At 47.4% G+C, this 26,312-nt stretch overlaps 1 protein-coding gene across 1 annotated transcript in view; it reads right to left on the minus strand.

Annotated features, from left to right (window-relative positions):
* Window positions 1–7,478: 7,478 nt before the first annotated feature.
* IQCA1L (IQ motif containing with AAA domain 1 like) overlaps window positions 7,479–26,312 on the minus strand; it is a 1,109,403-nt gene continuing 1,090,569 nt past the window's right edge. The window contains exon 19 of the mRNA XM_069646014.1: window positions 7,479–7,691. Coding sequence (XP_069502115.1) covers window positions 7,569–7,691 — 123 coding nt within the window. The 3' untranslated portion in view covers window positions 7,479–7,568. The remainder of the gene's footprint in view (window positions 7,692–26,312) is intronic.

Consider the following 26,312-nt stretch of genomic DNA (forward strand, 5'->3'; position numbering starts at 1 on the left):
TTGAAACTTGCACTTTCAATGCACTATACTGAATGCTCCCTTAAAGAGCAGGTGCATGTGTTTGGGAGTTTGTATTGTGTGTGGGAGGGGGCGTGGTGATTGGGTTTCTGCGGAGTGGGTGCAGGCCAGCAGGGAACATAGTTGCCCTACTTCTTTTTGTACACTTCGACCACTGCCAAAAATCAGAATAGGGAAAAACAATCCAAGGAGCAATAAAGAGTGCACAAATTGCAAGAAAAACAAGTTTTATTACATGCAATTTCGACTGGGGAAAAAGCAAGCTTAATTCGAAATGTCTGCATTAAATGGCGCTATATGAAGGAAAAATCATAAGCAATAAGTTGCAATAATTACAAGGCACATGTAAATCCATAACATCCCATTGGTTAACATCATTAGTCCCCTAAGGGAAGCCATACATCAGTTGGCCCTATTGGCTCAAATCTACCGTGTGACAAAACAAGTATAACCCCTCCACCAATTTCCTAATGTCTGAGACAGCAAATATACTCTGTCCCCATTGGCAGAATGTTTTGGGCACAATTGTTGCAATGCCCTTGCCCTCGGGAGGATAGCTCAGGGGCAACGTGCTCGCCTTGGAAACAAGACGACACAGAGCACCAAAGGTTCGATCCCCGGGTCCGTGCTTAGAAACTCCTGGGTATTAAGCCCGTTATAAATAACCTATCATATCATTGGTTGACCCATCCCAGAATATCTCATGGTGAGCTCACCCCTTAGAATTGACCAATCAGATGGTGAGGTGTAAACAGTGTGACAATGGAAATGAACACATAATCATGTTCCCATGCAACCAGATAACTTGGCACCCCTTGATGGCTCTCACTCTTGTGGCTGTACAATTGACAGCATATATTGCGACTCCCGCTTGGAAACATGTTGCCGTTCTGGAAAATATCCTTCCCCATCTCCTATGAGAACAGGTAGCCTTATAAAAAGCACCACTAAGACACCACTCTTTGGAAATGAATTTCTCCAATTTATGGGCTTCATTTACCCTGATAACATAAGTCCCAATTGAGTGACCATTTTTCACTGAGGGCAGTATAATAACAACCTGGTCAAATCCTGCTGGCCACCGCTAAACACTACCCTGTTTTCACTGAGATATGTCCTTCACCGCTAAAGTTCTAAGTCAATATCTGGAACACAAACTGTTATAATATACCTTGTTCGAAGCCTGTGATACTGCTAGGCCCTACAATATCAACCAATCACTGTGCAGCATTTTACACCACCTCTAACAGCGTTGGCACCATCTGTGCACTGGCAGGAGGGAGCAGGAATGAAATCTAACTCAGTAACGAAAATCACAGTTAAGACTGCAGCCTAGTCATCTGGGGAAACTAAAAGCTACAACTTCTAATGTGGCCTAATTCAAACTGACAAAACTCTAGTTAATATAACCAAGGGTCTAACTCATAAACCCTGCATGCATTTTTCTTAATACTTGCACTGACTGACTCCTACTAATAAAACACTTTTTTCAATACAAAAGGGTACCTGCTACAACTTATCCTGAGTATATGTGTGCCACAATCCGTTTCAGCTACTGCTCACTAGCAAATACCCATTATGCCATTCAGGCCTACACCCTAAAGCACATTCTACAGTGAATAGGGGCTGAATGCAGTTTACATGTGGCAAGAATGTCGCACATGATGACAACAAATGCTGGCACTAGAATTGCTATTTTTCCATGCTATAGGACGTTCCTTAGTTTGTATCTTCTCTCGTGTTTGGGGGGTTGGACTTGCATCCCAACATGAGTGAAAGATCCTGGAGTAGCCTCCTCTCTACCAGTGACCCAAGGACAATTTAGCTGATTTCATAGAGCCTTACAGTCACCCCTTTCCGCTCTTGCTTGATGCTTGTCCTCACCATCCTGAATGCTGTGCTAGGGTTGCTATAACACCTCCCACCTTGGGACTGACCCCTTTGGATCTTGGTAATTCCCTACTCTCTGCCTTGGATCCAATTGGCATCATACAAGCTTCCTAGTTACTTTTTATGTCATTCATGATTTCCTCTTTTGATCTCCACTGGTCTTTTCCTTCTCCCCACATCTGTTCATGTTTCCCAACTTCCCACCTTGTATTTTTCTATCCCCTGTCCCTGGCATCTAACAAACTCCTCATTATATTTACCAACAACCCCCTTTTTCTGTTCATCATACTTCACCTGATGTTCTTCCACCTCCTCATCGTCTCCTTCGACCTTCTTCTTCTGTTTACTGATGTCTTACTAAGGTTCTCCCATCTCCTTCATTTCTTTTGCTACCTTCTTCTGATATTCACCAACATCTTCCTGCTGTTCTCCTACCTCCTTCTCCATCCACCTCCTTCTGCAGTCCAACCTCCTCCTCGTGTTCTCCCACCTGCTCCTTATCTTTTCCTTCCAGCTCCTTCTCGCTGTGCAGCTACCAACCTCTTAGACCAGACAATGGATAACCTGTGGCCCCTTGCGAATCATAGAGGAGGGTCACACAAACCCAGCAAAGGGAGGGTCCACGATGTCCCACTCCTCAGCCGTGGAAGAATGGAACACATCTCGCCCTTCAAATGGGAGATCCAAGAGTTAGGAATGGCTCCTTCTCAGGCAGGGGTGACTTAGCAATTGCACCCCCAGATTTACAAGACAGGCGCCATGGCTCAGGAGCTATAGAGGATGAGAAGGAACTTAATAATGCTTTATAAGGAGGAAATGGTGCCCATCTGCTGATTAAGGCCAATGGTTTAAGCTTGGGAGAAATACCTGTCTTTCCTGGAAGTATTACTAGAACCACCTTCCTGTTGAATTATCTTGTTACTTCACAGGGAAGGACTATAGATTTTAAAACAAAGATTCCACCAAGTAGACACTTTAGGTGATATAATAACCTACTAGAAAGCGGATAATAGACAGCACTACTTCAATGGTCACCAACCCAGTGGATAACAGTTATACAGAAAAGGCACAGACTTACCTGTTCTTCTTAACTTCGCAAAGCTAGGAGAAGTCCACCAAACCCACCCTTCCCACGATCAAGTAGCTGCGCGTCAGAAGGACAGGCCAGGGAAACCCTCGGAGGGACGAAAACACTGTGCTGCTCGAGTACGATGGAAGAGCCGGAAAAAGGCTGTCGCTAGAGAGAGTTGAAATACGAAGCCCCCTGGATGTTGTAGTGTGCAGCTGCTCTGGCTTCTATTTTCCGCAATGACTATAACGACAAAGAGAGGAAAGAGCAAGGACAATACCTTTCCTTTTGTTTACACAGCTGGAAGAATGGGTACCTGATTAGTAACGCGACCTGCTGAATGGGAGGAGGGAGGACTTAGGTCGTGAGTGGCTGTGTCTGATATGAGTACCTTGAATGCAAGAGAGAGAGAGAGTGAAAAAGAGACAGAGTAGGTTGGATAGTGTAGTTGAGACACTGGTTCTCACCTACCAGTGTAAGACGCTCTGGCGGCCGTATCGGAGACAATCCAGCAAAGGAAACTGGGAGTTGTAGTCTGAGATACCCGCGGTAAGTCTGGGATAAAAAATAATAGAATTACTCTGCCTGAATTCCAGAAGAGGAATTGGTTTAGAATGTGGAACTGGTCACCTACTAGATTCCGAAGGAGCCGCGGCTAAAGGTGGGAACGCCGAGGTTACAAAGAGCCCGGGGTTGGTACGGTGAGAGAATGCCGTCTCCCTGGGTAGCAAGAGATAAAGAGTATTAGTAGGAGAGCAAGGGTCAGAAGAAGTATATGAAGCAATCACTGGAAGTGGGGATAACTCACTTAGTGCAACCACATATGACAGTAGTAACACACTGTCGCCTTACTTCTGGGTTTAGAAATAGTTCTTCCGTGGCTCGAGGAGGAGCCTCCTGAATGCCGGTCTGCAGAGCTGGACCGCAAACTTGTAATGAAGACGCCATCTTGGGTGTAGCTTTCCCAATGAACGGCAACTGGCGCCAACAATGCCACAGGGACCAGCGATCTGTAACATTAGGTGGCCTGGGTCTGAAACTCACCCCTTAGCTTCCTGCAACCCCATCTTGACTTTTTCAGTGGAAAGCGGGATTAGAAACAAGGCAACATTAATTACAAAACATGTGACTTCTTTCTGGAAGTAATTCGACAACTCAGAGAAATCTAAATACCTAAAGAGAGTGTCTGCCGGGTCTCTGATCAGAATATCTTCATCACATATTTACGAGACACAGAAATGCCACTGGTGTTCTCCTTTTAACATTGAGCTGTAAGTTACTTACATCAGATGCAACACGCCCGGTGCCACCTTCTCATGCCTGGCGCCAGGAGTCATATACCCGAACCAAATTTGGCGGCTATGTTTGAAAGGGCATCTGTCATGTTTATACTCCTTTGTTCTTGTGCTAGGAATGCCCCCGCATCTGCATGTCCAGCTGGCTTGGCACAGACAACCCAGAAGAAGAGGGGCATTTCTCTTCTGCACTGACTTTCTCCTCTCAAAACTCCTCCTCCTCTCCAGCCTCTTCTCTACCTCCAGGCTCCTCATTCTCTCCATTAGCTCCTTCTCCAAACACCCACACTGCAGTGACGTCATTTCACCAAAATGCTTGGGGTAGCAGAAGTGACATCACCCGACCCTTGACCTCGAATGATATCACAGGAAGTGATGTAATTTCACCATGCCCCCAAGTAACATCACAGGAAGTGATGGCACACAACATTTCACCCCTTGATAAAACAGGAAGTGGCATCACATAGCATTGTTCCAGTACACTAAGAAAAATATGGTTACAATATCACTGTAATGTGATAAACATTTCATACAAGAATTCATCACCATATGTAGCATTAATATAGCGCCAACAACCATGAGGCAATAAAGCACTGTCAACCGTCCAGTGACAAACTGTCATGCTGGAACAGAAAACAGTGTACCAATATAGTGAGAAACACAGAGATCAATATATACCGGGAACAACAAAAAAGTGAAATGCTTTTTACAGCCTGTAAACAATAAGCAAGATCTAGCCGAGATGGCAAATGAAATAATTTGCTGAAGCATTACCTCCCCCCTTTTCCAATGGAGAAGAAATATATTCTCCATGCCATACTCTGCTGTCTCTAGTTGTTTCTGGGCTGCGACCTGCCCAGTGGCGTCAGAAGCATTATTTACTAGCATAGATTTATGAGTGATGCAGGAATTGTCTTTTTGCTTGTTTATTTCTTCTTACAAGTGTCGTTTTGCAATCCCATGCAAGCAAAGTGCAGTTTGATTGAAAAAGCCAGAGGTAGAAAAGGGTTACCCAAATGACCTAGGTCCCAATAAGGTTGGCTCTGGCCTTCGCTGACGGCTTAGGAATAGAAGGTGTCATGTTACTCTGCTTTTATGACTGCACCAAATCATTACCGTAGTAGTTTCAGAACGCCTGATCCAATAGAAGTACTTTGGCTAAACTGGCTCTCAGAGAAGCTGTTGTGTTGCAGTGCTTGGACACTGATCAGGGAAATTTCATTCCGTGGGGTTTTAAATGAGATTCTCGAGCCCAGGATAGAGATGCGTTTTCCAGGAGCTGCAAGGAGTCTGTAACTGAGACTGTGCTCAAGATAAGAATTTACAAGCAGATTTCACTGCACGTTTTGGGAAGTTGGCAGTAAAGGAATTGTTGTAAGGAGTAAAAATGTACAAGTCTATTTTCTAGGCAAGTCAAAAAATAGGCATTTGCCTTGCAATCCAAACGTTCTTTGCTGCTAACAATGTCAACTTGCAAGCTGGTAGCCAGCCATAAGTCCCCCATCCCTATAGCATGAATGCCCAAATTCACACAGCACAGCCTTTCTTAATAGCCAATAGTGTTTTATCACTCATCAGTGGCTGTTCATGGGCTGCATTACAGAAAAGATATCTTTTGAACATATTTGCCTCTTGCATATCAGGCAGCACTATAGCGGAGGCCTCTTTGTGGAAGGTGCTGCACATGCTGTTGGTCTGAACATGTCACCTGAGCAGCGCAGGTGGTATAAAGGGACTAACACATAAGTACTGGTTACTCCTATGTTTTCTTTATTGCGAGTACTGGCCTTCTTTTAAGGAGTAAAACCATCAGGTATGTGGCTCATCTGGATCCTTGAATATGGGAGGCCTGTCTCCTCCTACCCCTAGTAAGGAGTGTGGACTGTCTATAAAATCCCAGACAACTGGAGACACTGGATGGAACACAGCCTTTCCTGCTTCTTGTGGAGGACTGGAGTCTGTCCAGGGTAAACATTAGCATTTGAAATAAAGGGCCCCAGATCTGCCAGATATAGGTTAAAGAGTGCTGGCGCGAGGACACACCCCTGGAGTTTGTGCTGGGGAAGATACTGTACCTTTATACCATCCAGCCTTATTCAGACTTTAGTATCACTATGCATTATAATCAACATTTCCAGGAGATAAGGGGGAATCCCCAATCCACTTAGCTCCTACCAAAGTATTCTTCTGTTGACGTATCGAAAGCAGATGTTACGTCAACAAATATCATGTAGAAGGTTTATTTCCCAGCCCTTTGGTCTTTATCAGGAGGCACAGAAGGAAGCCATTTAGCAGTGTTCCTAAGTTACTTTACTTGACACACACATTTGCAATTCAATGCTGCTCTCATGAAATGTTGGAGATTGCATAAGAGTTGAGAAAGTTTACATAGCATAGGGGAGGCTGGACCAACCAGAAAGAAAACATTTCAGGACTCGGTCTGGTATTATAAAAGAGTCTAGGAACAGGGCTCAATGGGTGAACAATTGAGAGTGGTGTGGGGAATAATCTATATGTGACGTTGGTACAAAACAATTCTGTGACCAATATGGCATCTACACCACATGCATTTGACAAACCAGATTGGGTGAAGTCAGGGGTAGTTTTAGGAATGGTGAAGCACTTTAGGAATATTCCTTTGCAAGCTTGAGTGAGGTATGTAGGTACACCTTAAATATTACGAAATGATGGGCAGAGAGCAAAATTGCATTACGTTCTGCGACAGGTCCTGCTTAGAGTCACAGATTCCATGTAGCAATGGAGCGAGCATCTTCTGATTTAAACATTTTCCGAGATATACCCCAAGCCATATTTGTTCCTTATATGCCTTGAAGACTATGAACTGACTCTCCCCGAGGAGAAATCCCGACAAATCATATTTTAATCTATAAAATACATTTTTTTTAAATATAGATTCAATAGATGCAGTTCTGATACTTACTGTAGGAACACCAAGATAAGGAGCATTCATTTGATATCTGTGGGCAAAGCTGTCACCATAGAAGGCATTCCAATGTAAATTACATGCCAGTCATGCAGTAAATGAACTTCCGATTTTAGTTGCCCAGTTAATAATCGGGGAAGGATGCCATGTGCTGAAGATCTGCTCAATGTATGTACACACACACACACACACACACAGATGCGCGCACACACTCTTCTATTTCACTGTATCACTGATTTCTCGGACACTGATTTTTTTTTGGTACATCTTTTACTATTTACATTGTAATAAAATAAAGTTCTTGGTTCGGCTGCTTCACACTTTGTCCTTTTTATTTTTGTGTGCAGACTCCTTATTTCTTTTTGCCCTTCTTGTCCTTCCCTTTCCCTTTTCCTTTTCCTTTTGTATCTGTTTCTTGGTCCCCCTGAGTGGCTTTCAGACGCTTCTTTCCCATTGGAGTTTTGGAATACCAATCCTGAATGGAGACAAAGAGGGATGAAATAAGCCTGAGGTATTACCACCTCCTCAAGAGTACATCAGCCATTCACAACCTTAGAAAAGTAGATATATATTGTTCCCCAACACCTTTGGAAAACATCTGCCATTCTCTACAGCTTTGGGAGACCTTTACAGCAACTTAAGAGAATCATAGACTCTTCACCACAACCTCAGGGGAGAGGTCCCACCCCCTTCAAAGAGCATCAGGAGGGCAGCAAAGAATCTCTGCGACATCGGGATGCAAATAAATATTCCAAAGAATTTCATGATAGTATTAGCCATCACAAGAACCTTTGGAGTGGGCATACTGGGAAATCCCCTCAAATTCAGGCATTAATCTGATATTCCCTACTACTTGGGGCATTACCCCCAACCTCAAGAGAGCATTTGTCATTAACCATCATTTAAGGATAGCATGAAATGTTAACAACAGCTTGAGTTGGGCAGCAGGAATTACCCACAATGCCAGGTGCCTTTCTAACCCCAGACGAGACAAAAGTAGAAATAGAAAATTGCCTTTAATTTTAGACTGGTACCAGACATGTGTCACAAATGCAACAGAAACACAAGTTACTTACCCGTGGTAATGTTCTTTCGACTGGGTGTTCCTCCCACGTATTCCTCATATTTGATAATCAAGTTTGCTTGCAATTTGCTATGGAATTATTTTTCATACGGTCAAGCGTCGTGCAGCGTCGAATCTTGGTCCTCGACGGTCTCAGCAGCGTCCCTCGTGACGTCGATGCTGGTTTCTAGAGCACCCGCGCTGACTACGACCGCAGTTATTCGTTTTTTCCTACTTTAATTAGCATTCGATGTCATAGGAGGAGATAGTCTTGATGTTGTGTGAAAGGAAGGTGTAAGACACGGAAATCCTAGGAAAGAGGGGATGGATGGGAGGGCGATGAGGAATACATGTGAGGAACACCCAGTCGAAAGAACTTTACCACGTGTAAGTAACTTGTTCTTCGAATGGATTGTGTCCTCCCACGTATTCCTCATCTTTGATAAACTCCCAAAGTAGTTTGAGTTAGGCGGAGGGTTCGGAGAATGTATTTATTTGTTAATATTATGGAGGACAGCTTTGCCAAATTTGGCTTCCTCTCTTGAAAAATAATCTACACAGTAGAATTTACTAAATGTATGAAGGGACTTCCATGTTGCCGCTCTGCAAATGTCCCTCACTGGTACACCTCTTTCTAGAGCCAAGTGACCTGTTCTTGCTCCTTCTCCGACCCTCTCTCCTCCCCACTCCCCTCACCTGAGCCGATGGGTTCCAAGTCTTCAGATTGTAGGCGATGTCGGGTCAGGTAATCTTTCTCCTTTCTTTGTGGAGTTTGCCTGCCATGGGAGGAAGCCACAGTGATTGCTTAGGGAACAGCAGTCCTGTGGCTCCTTTCCCGTCATAAGAGCGAAATAAGGGAAAAAGCCTGAAGGCATAAAAAACCCTTGTGCAGCGAATGATGTTCAAATTCCAGGAATTAAGGTTCCAGCAATCGCTGATGGTGCCGGCCAGGAAGGATCTTGCAAGGTCCGGAAGAGCAGGGTAGTAGTAAGTGATGTACGTAGCACCTCCCCGATAGGACCCAGTGGAGCAAGAGACTCAAAGAAGCGGGGCCCAGAGGCGACAAAACACAACCACCGGAAAGCGGCAAGCAGGTAAGAGGGAGAAAAAGTAAAAAGAAGAAGGCAGAGAGAGAGAGAGGCCGGGCCTCCAAGACAGCGGAAGCGGGAGGGGAGAGGGGAAGCCCCAGATGAGGGGGACCGGTGGCAAAAGAGAATGGGAGAGAAGGGATAGGAATTCGCTATGCAGAGTGAAGGCGAGAGAGAGGAAAGCGGGCTTCAAGAGGAAGCCGGAGAGTAGAGTACTAGCGTTTACACCCAAAGGAGAAACAACTCACCTGAGTATGGGGGTTGCAACGCAACGACTGCTGGGGGCAGGAATGATTAGTACCTCCCACGGCAGCCCTGTGAAAAACAGCTAGACCGGCACTCCACGTAAACGGCGGAACGTGTCGGTACTAATGGGGCTGTATTCCGCGAGGCAGTCGCCAACGCGGAAGTAACCGCCAGTCGCGGCGGCGTATGACACCAAGTAAGCAGCCACCCCTCTAGTGGAATGCACCCTCAGACCTTCAGGTGAATCCTTGCCTGCCAACGAGTAACACTCAGTTATACACATAACAATCCATCTAGAGATGGTCTGTTTTGTGACTGCTAAGCCTAATCTTTGACGAGGGATGTCAATAGGAAGGTGAAATGGTCAATGAGCCGCCTATGGTTGCATGATACATTTGTTTTTTCCATATATAATTTTATTACATTTTTTTTTAAAAAGGCATTTCATACTGTTACATTTTTTAAGTCAAATCTGTTGCAGTTAAAGAGAAAGTAAAGGGGTCTTCCGTAATGTAAACACAACCCTAACCGCCATTAGACCATCCCCTTTCTTCACAAATTATGACACTTTTTAATTGATTTCCTCCCCTTCTTTCTTGAAATCCCAGCACCTCCCTTTTCCTTTTTGCCTCATACCCTGCATGCAAGGGATTGTCCGAACCCTCAACTCCATGGCTCCTCTTGCCTCCATCAGTCAGTCTCCTCCCTACACTTACCCAGGCATATATTATGTTATGAAAGAAAGCCACATCTGTTGTATTGTGGTATTTGCTTCATTTTTCAGATGTGTCAGTGATTCCATGTGGAAAATATCTCTGGCTGACTACTCACTCCTTTTTGGTAGGGCACCCCTGCCTCTTCCATAACTATATGATCCTGATCCTAGTCGCCAAAAGTAGATTGTGCACAATATGGCTTGTTGGACCATACAGCTATCTGTTCCATTCCAGGCCGAAAAGAGTGAACAGGGAATGGGATGTCCTTTCAATGCCGCCAAGCCATTACTGAAACAGGAAAGAACATATGCAAATCAGGCTTTGTCCCACCCACCACATGTGCCAAAAAGACACTTGTACTCCAAAGCCTCTCCAACGCCTCTCTATTCACAGTAAGGTACATTCACAAGTTTCGCCAGTGGTACGCTACCTATAGAGTAGTTTGATGGCATGGAGCCTGTGTTGGGAGGATATGAGATTGTGATAACCGTTCTGCACATTTTGAACTAAGTGTTGTCTTCCAGTCGGGCAACTAGGTCCCGTTCTCACCGCTCCTTAATCCTAAGTGGTTCTGGTGGTTCGGTTCATAGGATTGCTGTGTAAAGTCTGGAGATACACCCTTAGTCCGAGCCCCTTTGTATGAGGGGGATTTTGAAAATAGTAAGCCCTGGGGGGGCGCTGTTGCGCACGTCTAACATGGCCGACTAGGTGGAGAGCTCTGGCTCGTTAGAAATCCTTGTACCAAGTATATCCTTCGAGGTCTAACTTGGTTGACAAATAACCACAGAATACTGCGGCGGAAGGTCTGGGGAAGAGATCCTGAAAAAACAGAGCACGTCTGCCCCGAGACAACGGAGATATCCGCGGGGGAAGCTGCAGCGACTGAAGGGCTGCGACGCGGCCACCCGAGGGCTCCATGCAATGTCTACGCAAGCCTGGAGCTTGCTACTGCTGGCTGGCCAAGCGGGGGAGGGGCAGCCCATAAACACCCAGGAGCTGCTGAAAGGCGGCAACACACTGTTCCGCTGCCCTCCGCCTGAGAGAAGACACGGATACGGACCTCCCCACCCCTGATTGAGAGAGTAAATCCAATCGAGTGCCTGGGGACACAGACCTGCGACGACAACACGTCCACCCTCGAGGCCCGATCCTCCCCGTGGCGGAAGTCCAGTTGAGGTAACGCTGGTGAAGTAAGTGGATCGCCGGAGGGGGGGGGGGTGCGCCGGGAGCCCTGAAACACTGTCTGACACGCACTCGGGGAAGGACACGGTTGGGGGGGCGACAGACATTTGAGAGCGGTGAACCTGGGCCCCTGTGAGACTGGGGATCACTGCAACAACACGGTGCTGCCCGCGATAAAGGCAGCTCGCCGCCACAGCATTGTAAAGGCGAGGGGTATGCTGCGGGAAAGGACACGGCTGAGGGGCTGACAAACATTTGAAAGCGGTGTGCCTGGGCCCCCGTGAAAGTGGGGATAAACACAACAGCACGGCCGGTGCTGCCCAGATATAAAGGCAGCTCGCCGCCATAGCTTTGAAGAGGTGAGGGGTACACTACAGGTCAGCGGCTAAAATTGTATACCCTCTAGGTTCAACCAATGCCCACTTGAGGGAAGAGGGAATTGAACTACAGACAGGATAATACGCCCAAGGCGAGGCAGGACCCGACCCCTCATCTGCACTGCAACACACCCTGAACTGTGAGACAGGTCAGAGGCTGCAACACCACTTTCCCTCATACCTATTGAACTCCTCTACTGGACACCAGGACGTCCGGCATATGGGTGTCGGGAGCCCTGAGACACAATTTGAAAAAAGGACACGGCTGGCAGACAGGCAACTGTGTGAGAACAGAGTTTCTGGACCCCAGCGAGAGTGGGGAGAAGTGAGACAACACGGCCGGGGCGACCCAGATGCAGAGGCAACTGGCCACTACAGCATTAAAGGGTTGAAGGATACCACACAGGAAACGTATGAATAACATACCCCTTGGCCCCAATCAGTGTTCATGTGAGGACCGTGGGAGCTCAATAATAACAGCCTAGAGGAAAGGAGTGTACACCTGAGGCGAGACAGGACCCAGTCCCCCATCTGTATTGCAACACATCCCGAACTGGGAGACAGGGCAGAGGCTGCAACACCACCCTCCCCTATAACTGCTGAAATCTGATACTGGTCACCAGGGCACCAGTCACATATACGTGGGAGAACACAATCCACCCTAAAGTGGCAGTTGTAACTAATGGGCCGCACTGAGAAGAAGGTTGTAGGGGGAAAAAAGACAGGCCCAATGAACTCCTTTGCCAGCTCCCAGCCGCATGCGGCAACAGGAGAGACGGCACAAACATCCGATAGCTGAGACACAGATCCCTTAGATCGCCTGGCAACAATTGTGCAGAATGGGTTCCTGGCTGTCTGGCTGTCAACGTCAAGTTGGATGACATAGTGGCGACGATTGGATCCCTGAAAGCACGAGTGGAAAAGGAAAGCGCAGGCATTACGGAAGCAGAGAACAGGAGAAGCTCAAACGAAGATGTAATCTCACAGCATGGCCATGACATAGCCCTACTCCAAACCGAACTACGCAAAACCCAGAACAAGTGCAAGGATCTTGAATCTAGGTCTCGTAGAAATAACATTCGCATAGTCGGGGTTTCGGAGAAGTTTGGCAAAGGCACCATGGAAAGGCAGGTGGAAAATCTGCTGAAGTCTGTGTTGGGGGCAGAATCCCTTTCGGACCACTTTCTTGTCGAAAGAGCTCATAGCACTCTTGCACCACCTCCAAAGCCGGGTGCTCCACCCCGCACCATAATAGCACGGCTCCTAAACTATAGAGATAGGGACACAATACTCCGACTGTCCAGAGAAAAAGGAACGCTGCAATATGAGGAAAACAGAATTCATATCTATCCAGATTTCTCTGCGAACATACAAACACAAAGAAGGTCCTATGAGATGGTCAAGAAACAACTACGGCTCCGTAGTGTTCCCTATGCTCTAATTTTCCCTGCGAAAATGAGAATCCAGCACGGAGGAAGAGCCCACTTCTTTGAGAACCCTGCTGAAGCCATGGCATATGTGGAGGCCTCCATTCCGCTGCCTCCCAGGGATAGAAAGGGGGATCAAAATGCAAGACCTAAACCTGGCGAAGAAAGAAGAGATCCGGCAGACGGATGAAGTTACACCATCCCCGCAATGGGACTATGTTTTCTAAAAATGAATACAATTGGACTGGACCAAACTCCGTTGTTTACTGAGCCGTGGGGCCTCCGACGTGGGCGGCCAGGTGGCAATATTAGCTGTCCCTCTGGAAAGGTCCACTAGCTCAGTAGAAAAGCCCACTGGGCAAGTTATGAGTGTTAATGGGCAGCATCGTGAAGTTTGGAGAGATGATGTGGGTTGGGGGCCAGGATGTAAGGTAACAGTTAGCTATATTGAGCTACGGGTGAAATGGGGGAGGGGGGAAAGTTGCTATGTTTTTGAGCTTGGTTTGAAGGTTAAGTGGTCTCGCAGTTGCGGCTGATGCTCCCGCCATGCGAATGCTGGAATCGGTTGATGGTATGGCTGGTAAAGATACGTACGGGATTGGTGTTACAGGGGGGCTGAGAATACCACTTCTGTCCTGGAATGTAAGGGGATTAAACAACCCGATGAAGGCCAGGAAGGTTAGCAATTATGTTTCTAGACATTGCCCTCAGATTGAGATGCAACAAGAAACTCATGCAATGGGTGCGGTGAATGTGAATATAATGCCCAAATGGGGGAAGACACGATATTATACGAACTACTCGTCCCAGTCCAGGGGGGGTTATCATTCTCATGCATCCCTCGCGGGGATTCCGGGCAGCGAGACACAAAGTGGACACGCTGGGCAGATACGTTCTGGTATGGGGGGAAATAGCTGGCAAGCAAATTACATTGGTGAATACATATGGCCCAACATCGACGACCCAGACTTTTACTTAAATATATATGAAACCCTCAATAAACTCGACGCATCTTCCATAATATGGGGGGGGGACTTCAACATGGCCCTAGACCCGGTGACAGATAGAGCCAGTGCGAAAATGAGGACACCAACCAGAATGGCGCTGACACTGGGGCAACTACTTCCACAAATGGCACTGATAGATGCATGACGCACATTACACCCAGATGCTAGATGTTACACCTACTACTCATCTGTCCACGACAGTGAATCACAAATAGACTATTTCTTTGTGTCACAGAGCCTATCAGAGACACTGCACAGCTGCGAAATCCTGCCCCGTACACTGTCTGACCACTCCCCTGTTATACTGGAACTTCGGCTGAGAGATGTTTCCAGGCCTGCTAGGAGATGGAGAATGCCGGGTGGGATACTTGGTGACCCAGGTGTGGTGGAGTCCCTACGAGAGGAAATAACAGAGTTTTTACTAACAACATCGGGACGGTGGCACGGGTCTCCACAGTATGGGAAACCTTCAAGGTCTGGGCTAGGGGGGCAATTATCTCAAAATCCACCGGCCTCCTGAGGGGAGTGAGAAGGGAGTTGGAAGGGGTAGAAAATGCCTTAAACAGCCTTGAGGAAACTTATAGCCATGATAGGGCCATTCTACCCGAGATTCATAAATGTATTCAAAACTTCAATTATCTGGCCGCCAGAGAAATACAATATATGGCAGCCCCTGCCAGAGCACGTAGATATGGTGAGGGCAATAAGGCGGGTAGAGCATTGGCTAACCTGATTAAACATGAGATGCAGCCACATTCAATTACTAGCATACAAGATGCGACTGACGAGGTAAAGACAAGCGAAGAGGGCATAAATGGGGAATTTGACAAATTTTATCAAACACTGTATTCAAATAGAGATAGGAAAACCACCACTGAGATTAAGGCATACTTGGCGTCACTGGGGCTCCCACAACTCCCACTCGAGAATAAAATGGCTCTAGATCAACCGATCACTGCGGAAGAAGTGAGTGAGGCGATCATGGGGCTAGCGTCAGGTAAAGCACCTGGCTCCGACGGGCTAGGGGCTGAATTCTACAAGGAGTTCCGCACTGAACTAATTCCCGTAATGTTGCAGACCTGGGAGGAAGCCCTAGAGGGAGGCATACTGGCCCCAACAATGAGGGAAGCCATCATAACTGTGTTACCCAAGCCCCGACGCCCAACTAGTGACATGTCATCATACAGACCCTTATTGCTTATCAATGTTGATGCTAAAATATTTGCTAAAGTACTGGCAGACCGAATGTTACCCTTGGTCTCCACATTGGTTCACCCTGATCAGAATGGTTTTATTCCCCTGAGATCTATCGCGTTGAACCTCCGTAGACTATTTGGTATAATGGCACAGATTGACCCAGGCAGGAGCGCAGTTGCTGTGGCCCTTGACGCCGAAAAGGCCTTCGACTCCATGTCATGGGTATATCTCTTTACTGTGTTGGAAACATTTGGGTGGGACCTGCTTTCATTAGATTTATGCGGCTGCTCTACACCGCTCCAGCAGACAGAGTATACACCAACAGAACCATCTCCGAGCTGTTCCAATTAGGTAGGGGCACACGGCAGGGATGTCCCTTCTCACCCATCTTGTTTGCCTTAACCATTGAGCCAATGGCAGCAGCTGTTCGGCTATAACATGGGGACAAGGGAATAAACATGAAAGGTTCTATCCAGCTAATTTCACTTTATGCGGATGATACGCTTCTATACGTCCGCGAGCCAGAGAAAAACATAGCGCCCATTATGGCTGATATACATGAGTTTGCGGACTACTCGGGATAGGTCATCAACATAGCCAAATCGGAAATATTCCCGCTCACACCTTCCACTAAATGCCCTGCGACTACCTGCGGCCTTAAATGGTTGGAACAACACATTAGATACCTTGGGGTGTTAGTATCTAGAACCAGACAAACCCTCTACGCGGACAACCAAGAAAAGGCACTGCAAACATTGGGCACTAAGCCACAGATTTGGGGACACCTCCCCATATCCCTATACGGCAGAATAGCTCTACTCAAAATGATAGCCCTCCCAAAACTATTGTATTTTTTTGTAAATATACCCATATGGCCGGGCAAAGACTTCTTTTCTAGATTGCGGTTGTTGGTAGTTACCTTTATATGGAACGGGAAGACGGCTAGAATTGGGTGGGGGAGTGGGAGAAAATGACAGAGCCCTATAACACCGGGGGTATAGTGGCCCCAGACTTTGAGCTCTACTATCTGGTCGCCCAGGCACAGTTTGCGAAGTACTGGTACGAAGAATGTGGGGAAACACCACACACCTGGGTGGAAGCACAAACTATATTAAGTCAGTCATATTTAATTCATGACACAAAGACACATGTGAATATGACCCAGGCAGCTGCACGGTCCAGCCCTGGGGCGCATAATTTAAGAGACTGAAGCTAGAGACACCATATAACCCAGAGGTCCCCTTGTGGAACTTTCCGGGTATCCCCCCCCCACGTCCGATGCGAGTATTCAGGAGGTCTGGGACCCTCACATGGAAATGAAGGTAGGCGATATGTTTATAGATGGTAAATTTGCAACTAAGGAAGACTTCACGAGAGCAATGGGGAGTGGGCCACTCAAAATACTACAATACTACAGAGTAAGGGCCGCATTTCAGAAAAGATGGCCGATGTTTCCAGACGAACAGCTCCCCCCCCCCCCCCAACACCCCTGCACACAACTCATTACCATGAAGGCTGGGCTGGGTATCTCTAAATTATATGTGGCAGTACAAACCCACACCCCTACAATAAACCGGGTCAAAGACAAATGGGAGACAGACCTGCAAATGCCCATCCCGGAAGACAAATGGAGCAGATACTGTGCACTCACGAAAAAGGTTTCATTAAATGCGGGACTACGCTTGATACAATTTAAACTCCTAAATAGATTGCACTACTGCTAAGATTGCTAAGACAGCTAAGATGGCAAAATTCGCTGCGGAGCACGGGGGGGGAGTGCCCTAAGTGTGGGGCCCAATGCGTGGCCTCCTTTCACATGTACTGGGAGTGTCCTGCTCTTTTGAGATTCCGGGGAGAGATGGCCGAAATGTTGGCTGAAATCAAGCAGATACCCCCACAGCTAACTCTCCAAAAATACTTATTCAGAGACATTGACAAGTGCTCAGAGAAAACCAGGAGACTATTCAATGTTGCATGCACAGTGGCGAAGAAATGTATCCTACAAGCCTGGAAAATGCCTATGCCACCAAACATGACCACTTTCCTCCGCGAACTGACATATATCAATGAATGTGAGGAACAATATGTTTTGACTCTGCCGGGGGCAAGCCGACCAAAAGACATATGGGACCCCTTCTGCATGTATCTGTGTGAATTGCTCTCAGATGATGAAACGTCCATGTAACGTTAAACGTAAATGCTTTATCTGTTTGTCGACTTGTGTGCATTGATGGGATGAGGTTGCTGTAACTGTTGAGACCACCGTTGAACTATAAAAAGAGTTTAAAAAAAAGAAAATAGTAAGCCCTCTTGCTAGATTGCCACCCCATTTCTTGTCATTGAGTTCACCCTTGACCTGGAGGAACAGGAATACTGAGAGATGCCCTTCCTTAAGAAGTTCCTTGAGCTTCTGCATTGTCCTGAGCTCCCCATTTCCCCAAAGTTGTCCTGCCCTACTTAGCCCTCCCTCATACCACTTCTAGTATGCATTGGGGTCAGGAATGTTAGCTCTAAGGGGCGGGGGGCAGATGGCACTCGGGGCACTTTGTTGTTGCTTTGTCACCCCGAGTGGGACGGGTATGCCCAGACGTGGGTCCCGTGCCTGCTGGGCCTAGAGACCCAGGCTACTCCTCACTGATGAGCCCCAACAAGGGCGAAACATGTTTGGGGATGCTTGTGGTCTCGTGCGGAAGGGATGTGGCCTAGCGGTTCGGGCTGGACTGCCCCTTTTGGGGTGGGGCCAAGCCTGATTTGCATATGGTCTTTCCCCTTCTGTAATGGCTTGGCAGGCGAAGAACGGTGGTCTGGAGGGTTGCCCAGAGCATTGCCCGTGGTTAAGATTCATTCTAAACCTTCCAGCCATCACCTCTTTGTTTTTGCTTTGTCACCCCGAGTGGGACGGGTATGCCCAGACGTGGGTCCCGTGCCTGCTGGGCCTAGAGACCCAGGCTACTCCTCACTGATGAGCCCCAACAAGGGCGAAACATGTTTGGGGATGCTTGTGGTCTCGTGCGGAAGGGATGTGGCCTAGCGGTTCGGGCTGGACTGCCCCTTTTGGGGTGGGGCCAAGCCTGATTTGCATATGGTCTTTCCCCTTCTGTAATGGCTTGGCAGGCGAAGAACGGTGGTCTGGAGGGTTGCCCAGAGCATTGCCCGTGGTTAAGATTCATTCTAAACCTTCCAGCCATCACCTCTTTGTTTTTGTTTTGTCACCCCGAGTGGGACGGGTATGCCCAGACGTGGGTCCCGTGCCTGCTGGGCCTAGAGACCCAGGCTACTCCTCACTGATGAGCCCCAACAAGGGCGAAACATGTTTGGGGATGCTTGTGGTCTCGTGCGGAAGGGATGTGGCCTAGCGGTTCGGGCTGGACTGCCCCTTTTGGGGTGGGGCCAAGCCTGATTTGCATATGGTCTTTCCCCTTCTGTAATGGCTTGGCAGGCGAAGAACGGTGGTCTGGAGGGTTGCCCAGAGCATTGCCCGTGGTTAAGATTCATTCTAAACCTTCCAGCCATCACCTCTTTGTTTTTGCTTTGTCACCCCGAGTGGGACGGGTATGCCCAGACGTGGGTCCCGTGCCTGCTGGGCCTAGAGACCCAGGCTACTCCTCACTGATGAGCCCCAACAAGGGCGAAACATGTTTGGGGATGCTTGTGGTCTCGTGCGGAAGGGATGTGGCCTAGCGGTTCGGGCTGGACTGCCCCTTTTGGGGTGGGGCCAAGCCTGATTTGCATATGGTCTTTCCCCTTCTGTAATGGCTTGGCAGGCGAAGAACGGTGGTCTGGAGGGTTGCCCAGAGCATTGCCCGTGGTTAAGATTCATTCTAAACCTTCCAGCCATCACCTCTTTGTTTTTGCTTTGTCACCCCGAGTGGGACGGGTATGCCCAGACGTGGGTCCCGTGCCTGCTGGGCCTAGAGACCCAGGCTACTCCTCACTGATGAGCCCCAACAAGGGCGAAACATGTTTGGGGATGCTTGTGGTCTCGTGCGGAAGGGATGTGGCCTAGCGGTTCGGGCTGGACTGCCCCTTTTGGGGTGGGGCCAAGCCTGATTTGCATATGGTCTTTCCCCTTCTGTAATGGCTTGGCAGGCGAAGAATGGTGGTCTGGAGGGTTGCCCAGAGCATTGCCCGTGGTTAAGATTCATTCTAAACCTTCCAGCCATCACCTCTTTGTTTTAGCTATCTCATGTCTGCCTGTTCTCTCCATAAGTCCCACAATACCCTCAAGACTGGGAGTGTCAGGATCCTATTAGAGATACTTGTTCGTGGAGCTATTCGTGGAGGGGCACCAGATAGAGAATTTCATTTTCCAAGACCACCCACGGTTTAGTGGATTGGGAGTCCAGGTGATTGACTAGCACCCTGTATTGTGAGGCATGATAGTATGTGTATAAATCCGGGAAATGTACTCCTCCCTCATGCTTGGGACGCGTCAAGTTGTTGTATGCAATTCTGGGTTTGGAATCTGCCCACAGGAAGTCTATCAGAAGTTTCTTTACCAATACAAAGACATCCTTGGGTACCTGAGTTGGTAGCACCTGGAACAGGTGTCAGTACCTTGGTAGGACATTCATTTTAATGACGTTAAGTCTGGCTACCCACAAGAAAATCATTTTCCCCATGTCTCTATGTCCATTTCACTGCATCCCAAAGCAGAGGGTTGTTCGCCTGGTATAAATTGGCAGTGGGGTTCATAATATTTATCCCAAGGTATTTGATCCCCATTTCTCAACATGTAACAGGTGAGTGTAACACGTATTGTTCCTCCTGATAGGATATTTACCATTCAGAAGCAGGACTGATTTTGTGTAGTCTACCCGGAATCCCGAGTATTTCCCATAATCTGTTACTTCTTTCATTATGGTGGGGATTGTTGCGATCGGGTCTTTTATATATAACAAAAGGTTGTCTGCAAACAGAGCTAGCTTATACTGTATCCCCTGACTTGGATGCCCTCTATCTCTGTGTTTTCCCATATTCATATCTTTAGCGGCTCCATAACGAGGGCATAGAGAAGAGAGGAAAGAGGGCCATCACCGAGGGTGCGGAGCACTGCTTCTTAAGCAAAGCGAGCCACCAGTCTCTGAATCCGTATTTTACCATTACCTCCCATAGGAAGGTCTATTCGACTCTGTCAAATGCATTTCCGGCATCCATAGTTAGCAGGAAGGAATAGTGCATATTTTCCTTGGGCAGGGCCATGAGATTCAGGATCTTTCTATGGTTGTCTGTCCCCTGTCTGTTTTTAACAAAACCCACCTGGCCGGATGGACCAATTTGGGGAGTAGGGAGTCCAGGCAGGAGGCCAAGACCTTCGTGAAGATCTTGGCATCAATATTCAACAATGATATGGGGTGGTATGAGGCACATCTGTTTGGCTCTTTACATACTTTCAGTATCACCACACTTATGGCCCTACAGAAGGAGGGCGGGAGTGGATGGGTCGCATCGAAGCTGTTGAACAGTTTTGTGAGGACTGGCGAGAGAATACCTTGATAGGTTTTGAAGAAATATGTCGAGAAACTGTCTTCCTCATGTGCTTTGACCCACTTTGAGGGTTTTTATGACCTCACTAACGTCCAATGGAGATATGGGGTTGTCCAGCTCTAGGGCCTCTTCCCGGTTCAAGGTGGGGTGGGCAGGTGATTGGATATAGGTAGTTGGTCTGTTCCCCATGGGAGGCCCTCCAGGGAGTAGAGTACTCTGCAAAGCACTGAGCCACTTTGTCAGGAGGTTTGTGTGAATTATCGGTCGCACACCTAACTGAGGTTACCCACCTGTCAAATGCCTGTCTCTGTATCCTATTGGCTAATAAGACCCCGGCCTTGTCCCCACTCTCGTAATAGTTCTGCCTCACCCCTACCAGCATTTTATGGATTTTGGCCGTCCCCATCCCTTTCAGTTCCTGCCTCTTTTTCTGGAGTTTAGACCATATCTCTTCCTGTTCCTCTCCCCCTGCTCTGAGCTCTCCCCTCAATTTCGATATTTCGTCTATGAGCTTCGCCTCCATCCTTTCCCTCCTCCTCTTCACCCTGATGCCTTATCCAGTTATAAGTCCCCTTAGAGTGGCCTTGACTGCCTCCCAGCCGTACTAAGGGTGATGTCCCCTGTGTCATTGGTCTCAAAGAAAGGTTCTAGCTCCTATGTGATGCTATCTCTAAAAACCTGATCTCTAAACAGCATATGGTTACATTGCCACCTTGCCCCCACTTGACCTGGATCCATCCCAAGATAGTTCAATGCTCACTGCATCGTGGTCCAACCAGGCAACCACTGTCACCTCAGTCTGCCTCACCAAGGAACCTCCCCTGGGTCCACAAGTATTTAGTAGATTCTTTATATGATGTGAGGGTCAGAAATGTGAGGAAGATGACTTTGTGAAGATCTTTCAAAAGATGCCATTTTATTAAACTCAAAAGGGCTTGATAAACGCCTCACTATCCCTAACCTAACGAGGATTTCCCTACCTATATAACAAGCTAAAGGAAACACTCTAACAAAAGGATTCTGTCCCTCACACTTGTACATACAATAAACTCAAAAGGGTAATGCATCGCTGTTTAAAAATGACAGAAATGAACAGAGATAGGTAAGACCTAGTAATAGTTCCACCTTGTAATCTGGGCGAATTCCCCTTCCTCAGATTCAATCAGAATTTCAGTCAGTGAGTCAAAAAGGATAAGGAAATCCAGTAGTATAACAAAGTTCAAATAAAGCTCCTCTTCCGTGGTAAGTCTCCCACTTGTGAATAACCAACAGTTCAAAGATGTTCCAAAAGACTTTAGCCTCTCCATTGGTGTTAGAGAGTTCCTCCCACAACAACTTCTTGGCAACAAATAGGTATAATTCCACGGTGTAAAAATGTCCACGCGACTGCTGTTAGAATGATTCTGCAATAATTCACAATTCACTCTCATCAGCAATTACTTCTTTGCAACAAAAGGATTTACTTCCACGGTGCATTTATGTCAATGAAAATACTTCTGTCTGGATTATTCTGCAATAGTTCATAATCCACTCTCATCAATAATGTTGATTAGCCAAGATAATTCCACAACAGTTAATCATGAGCTTTGGTAGCCTTGCCACTGCCTTCTTAGACACTTTTAGTAATACCACAGTAGATCAGCCTGGTCTACTCACCTGCTAGGAGCAATACTACAAAAGTCCACTGCCCTGGTGTACGCTGCTGCCAGGACAATGTGACACTACTACTACCACTACAAGTACTTCTGTGGCACAGTTCTGCTTTGAACAACTTATAGACTATTTGACTTTCCACAACCTCAGTGTTGACTACTTCTTCTGGGAACACAAGAGACACATTGGTGCTGTTTGTGCCACACTTTTAAATGCCACAGGCAACACAGGTTATGCTCCTCTCCTCCTGAACATCTTCCAACAGAAGTGTAGCCTTCCCGCCACTCTTGTTCTCCCATTCTGGTTTTACCCAAGTGCTGATACTGGGTTTCTCCCACTCATGCTCTTATTTGGTTTAAACAATGCTTGTTCAGGTCAATTCTTTCTATTGCTTCTGTTTCTCCTTTACAACAGGGTTCATACACAGCTGGATGCTTAACTTCCCCCTTTTGACTTTGGCAATATTGGTTCTCTTCGATAAGATTCAATATTGCTCTCTTTTGGCTTTGGCAATAGTTGTTAGCTTTAGGTTTTTAGAAATATTGCCCTGAAGGGTTGTTGGCAATTGTTCTGACCGTTAAACACACACTGGTGCTGCCACTTCTCCCCTTTTGTATCAACGTAACATTTAACATAAATATCTAAGCTTTTCACCAGTTCGAATCGCACAATACTCTTCTGCCACTTAGTTTCTGTCACATTAGTTTGGTATTCAAAAGGCCTGCGTTCGCCGAGCGGGCAGTCTCTGATCGCTCTGGGGGTCACAGTATTCAAGTGAATTCACCAGGTGTGGCTTGCGTGTCCACTCGCTCCGCTGCCGTTAGGCTCTCTGCTTCTTCTGTTTCATAACGAATGGAAAACTGCCTCACTCGGTTTTCTTCATGCTGCACTTTTCGAATTTGGAGCGTTCCTTGCTCCACAGGCTGTCAGGTGCTCGCCTGCCATCGGAGCGTGTTCTGCTTATGCTTTGGGGAGAGCGTTCCCACTTCCCGCTGCACGATCTAGGCAAGCATGATCCTCAGGGGGAAAGCTAATTTGACACTGGCTCTCATATTGTCCTTTTTCAAATCCATGCTATTGATTTTCAATATTGCTCTTAGCTCTATATGCTTTATGTGACACCTGCAGGGTGAACCATCCGGGGTTGGGGGACTCGACCTTCTTTTCAAACCTGTGCAGGTCATTGTGATGAATCCTGCAGAGGCGTCACAAAAACCCTACCTAAAGTCTCCTCCCAGTTGGCCTGGGGAAGGCAGCCGGTACCGGATCCCAACCCTGGGGGTGGTGTTAGCTGGGGTGATAACCTGGGAGGAGAAGGTCCCCAAGGGTACGGCAGGACTCGGTTGGGAGGGACACAGTATTGATCTTCCTCTGAGGAGGAAGAGGCAATAAGGCCGGAGTCTATAATGGCTTGTTACCAAAAGAAGCTTTTCTTCCTCAAAGCGAATTACCCTGATGTGGGTAAAAACTGTTCTGATCAGTCGTGTAATGGAAGTAGGCATTCCCCCAAGGTTAAGCATAATTGCAGAGGTAAAAGCTCCTATGTTCAACAAGGGAATATGAAAGAATAAATCTTTAAATATAACCATATTTGATTCCGGAATGCATGAATTCCCTAAAAAGCAAAACTACGCAGTAAAACCTTATTACACTCCTTTTAAAAAGGGACTTAGGGATATACACAAGGTCTGTAACAATTATTATGTTAGAAGGAGCAAAAGGAACATTGGGGACATCAAGTCCCACAATGCCAAAAGTACTGGGACAAAGAAGAGATGCAGTGGCTTTGAACTGTAGGTTGCAGTCAACTAGGGTTAATGACCCACACCTTAAGGAGACTGAGAGGCCTAAAATAGGCCCCATCAGGTGCAGGTCATAGAAAGTAGCAGCAGAATTCGACTCCACAGCAAGATTGCAGCTGAAGGAAGCAGAGATGCCGGCACTGTCAACTTTTGGTGTACGGATGCTGGTTCTGCAAGGGAATCTGTTTGCAGAGGTTGCGCAGCGGGAAGCATGTTATGTGGAAGCTTTCCCCCTTTTCTGCTCTCCAATTATGTCTATCTCACCTTCTTGCTTTCTTCCTATTTTCTCCTCATCCATCTCCAAACTTATTGTTGCCCTGCATATTCATGTGGTCTTCCGTGTCCTTATGTCTCACCTTTTTGATTCACTGTCTAGCACCTGGGAACCATTTATTGTGTGTTGTGGGCTACATAGGAAATTAAGCATAAATTAAATGTTGCTCACCCGAGTGACTAATATACTTCTAGTCCATAATCCCCTTTCCTCCATCCTGTATGGGGCGTCCCTTGCGAGGGACGGGAACAGAACCCTTTTTCACCAGAAAAAAAACACTTTCCTGTTAAATTTGCATGCGTGCAGGGCGTGGCCCCAGGAGCACGGGGTCCCTTAACTCTGCCCGCTGGTGCCACACCTCAGTCCCCTTTGACGCATCAGCTGTATTATGCTGAACACCCTTGCTGCTCTTATTAGGGGGAAGGATGGTGGGACGTATGGAGGAAAGGGGACTATGGACTAGGAGTACGTTAGTCACTCCGGTGAGTAACACTTAATTACTCCTATGTCCAGTCCCCTTTCCTCCATCCTGTATAGGGGATTCCAACTGACACAACCGCACCGGGGAGGAGAGCTTGCCAATAAATGTGAAGAGATTGCGTAGGATTGCTTGGCCAAATGCTGTGTCAGACCTAGCACTAGTATCCAGGTAGTAATGCTTGAAAAAAGCTGATGGGGTGGCCCATGTCGCCGCCCTGCTAATCACCTGACACGGCACATGGGGCCTTGAAAAGCGACTGCTGCTGCCTTGGCCCTGATGATATGAGCATGCACGTCCTTTGGCGGATCCTTATGCTGAACCCTACATGCCTTCTGGATTGCTGTGGTCATCCACCTAGCTATCGAGGCCTTGGATGCTTGCTAACCCGGCTTTGAGCCGCCGAACATGACAAACAAGGCATCCATCTTGCGGAATGCAGTGATGAGCCCTTTCTGCCTCTTCCTTTGGGGAAAGAAAGTGGGGAGCACAATCTTCTCGTAAATGTGAAAGGATGATACCACCTTCGTGAGGAACCTGTGGTGAGTGCGGAGCACAACTTTGTCCCAATGAAACCTAGTATAAAGCTCTGAAGCCACAAAAAAGACTGCATCTCGCGGACTCTGCGAGCAGAAGTCAGCCCCACTAAGAGTGCTGTCTTTAGTGTGACCAGCTTGATGTCTATCGTGGCCATGGTTTCAAAGGATTTGTGCACCAGGGCACTGAGCACCATGTTAAAATCCCACAGTGGGTGTGGTCGTTTGCCCGGTGGGTACAGTTTGGTCAGCTCTGTCAGGTGCCTCTTTATGACAGGATTGGCAGACAAGAAGGGAACTGCATCAGAGTTCCTGTGTGTGCCAATGGCCACTAGGTAAGTCCGGCAGGTGTCCACCTGGAGCCCTGATCTAGCCAGGTGGGCCGAAAAGGATAAGCTATGGTCCAGAGTGCAGGCCACGGGATTGACCCCGTTTTCTTTGGACCATAGGCAGAACCTGGTCCACTTGCTTTTGTACTGCTTTCTCGTAGATAAGCTCCTGACTTCCTGTATGATTTCCAGGTTGCCACGAGAGAGCTGCAACTGTTGAAGAGTTACCTGCTC

Source organism: Ambystoma mexicanum, chromosome 2p (genome assembly GCF_040938575.1).
Source record: "Ambystoma mexicanum isolate Mex_15411 chromosome 2p, UKY_AmexF1_1, whole genome shotgun sequence".
NCBI classification, from domain to species: domain Eukaryota; kingdom Metazoa; phylum Chordata; class Amphibia; order Caudata; family Ambystomatidae; genus Ambystoma; species Ambystoma mexicanum.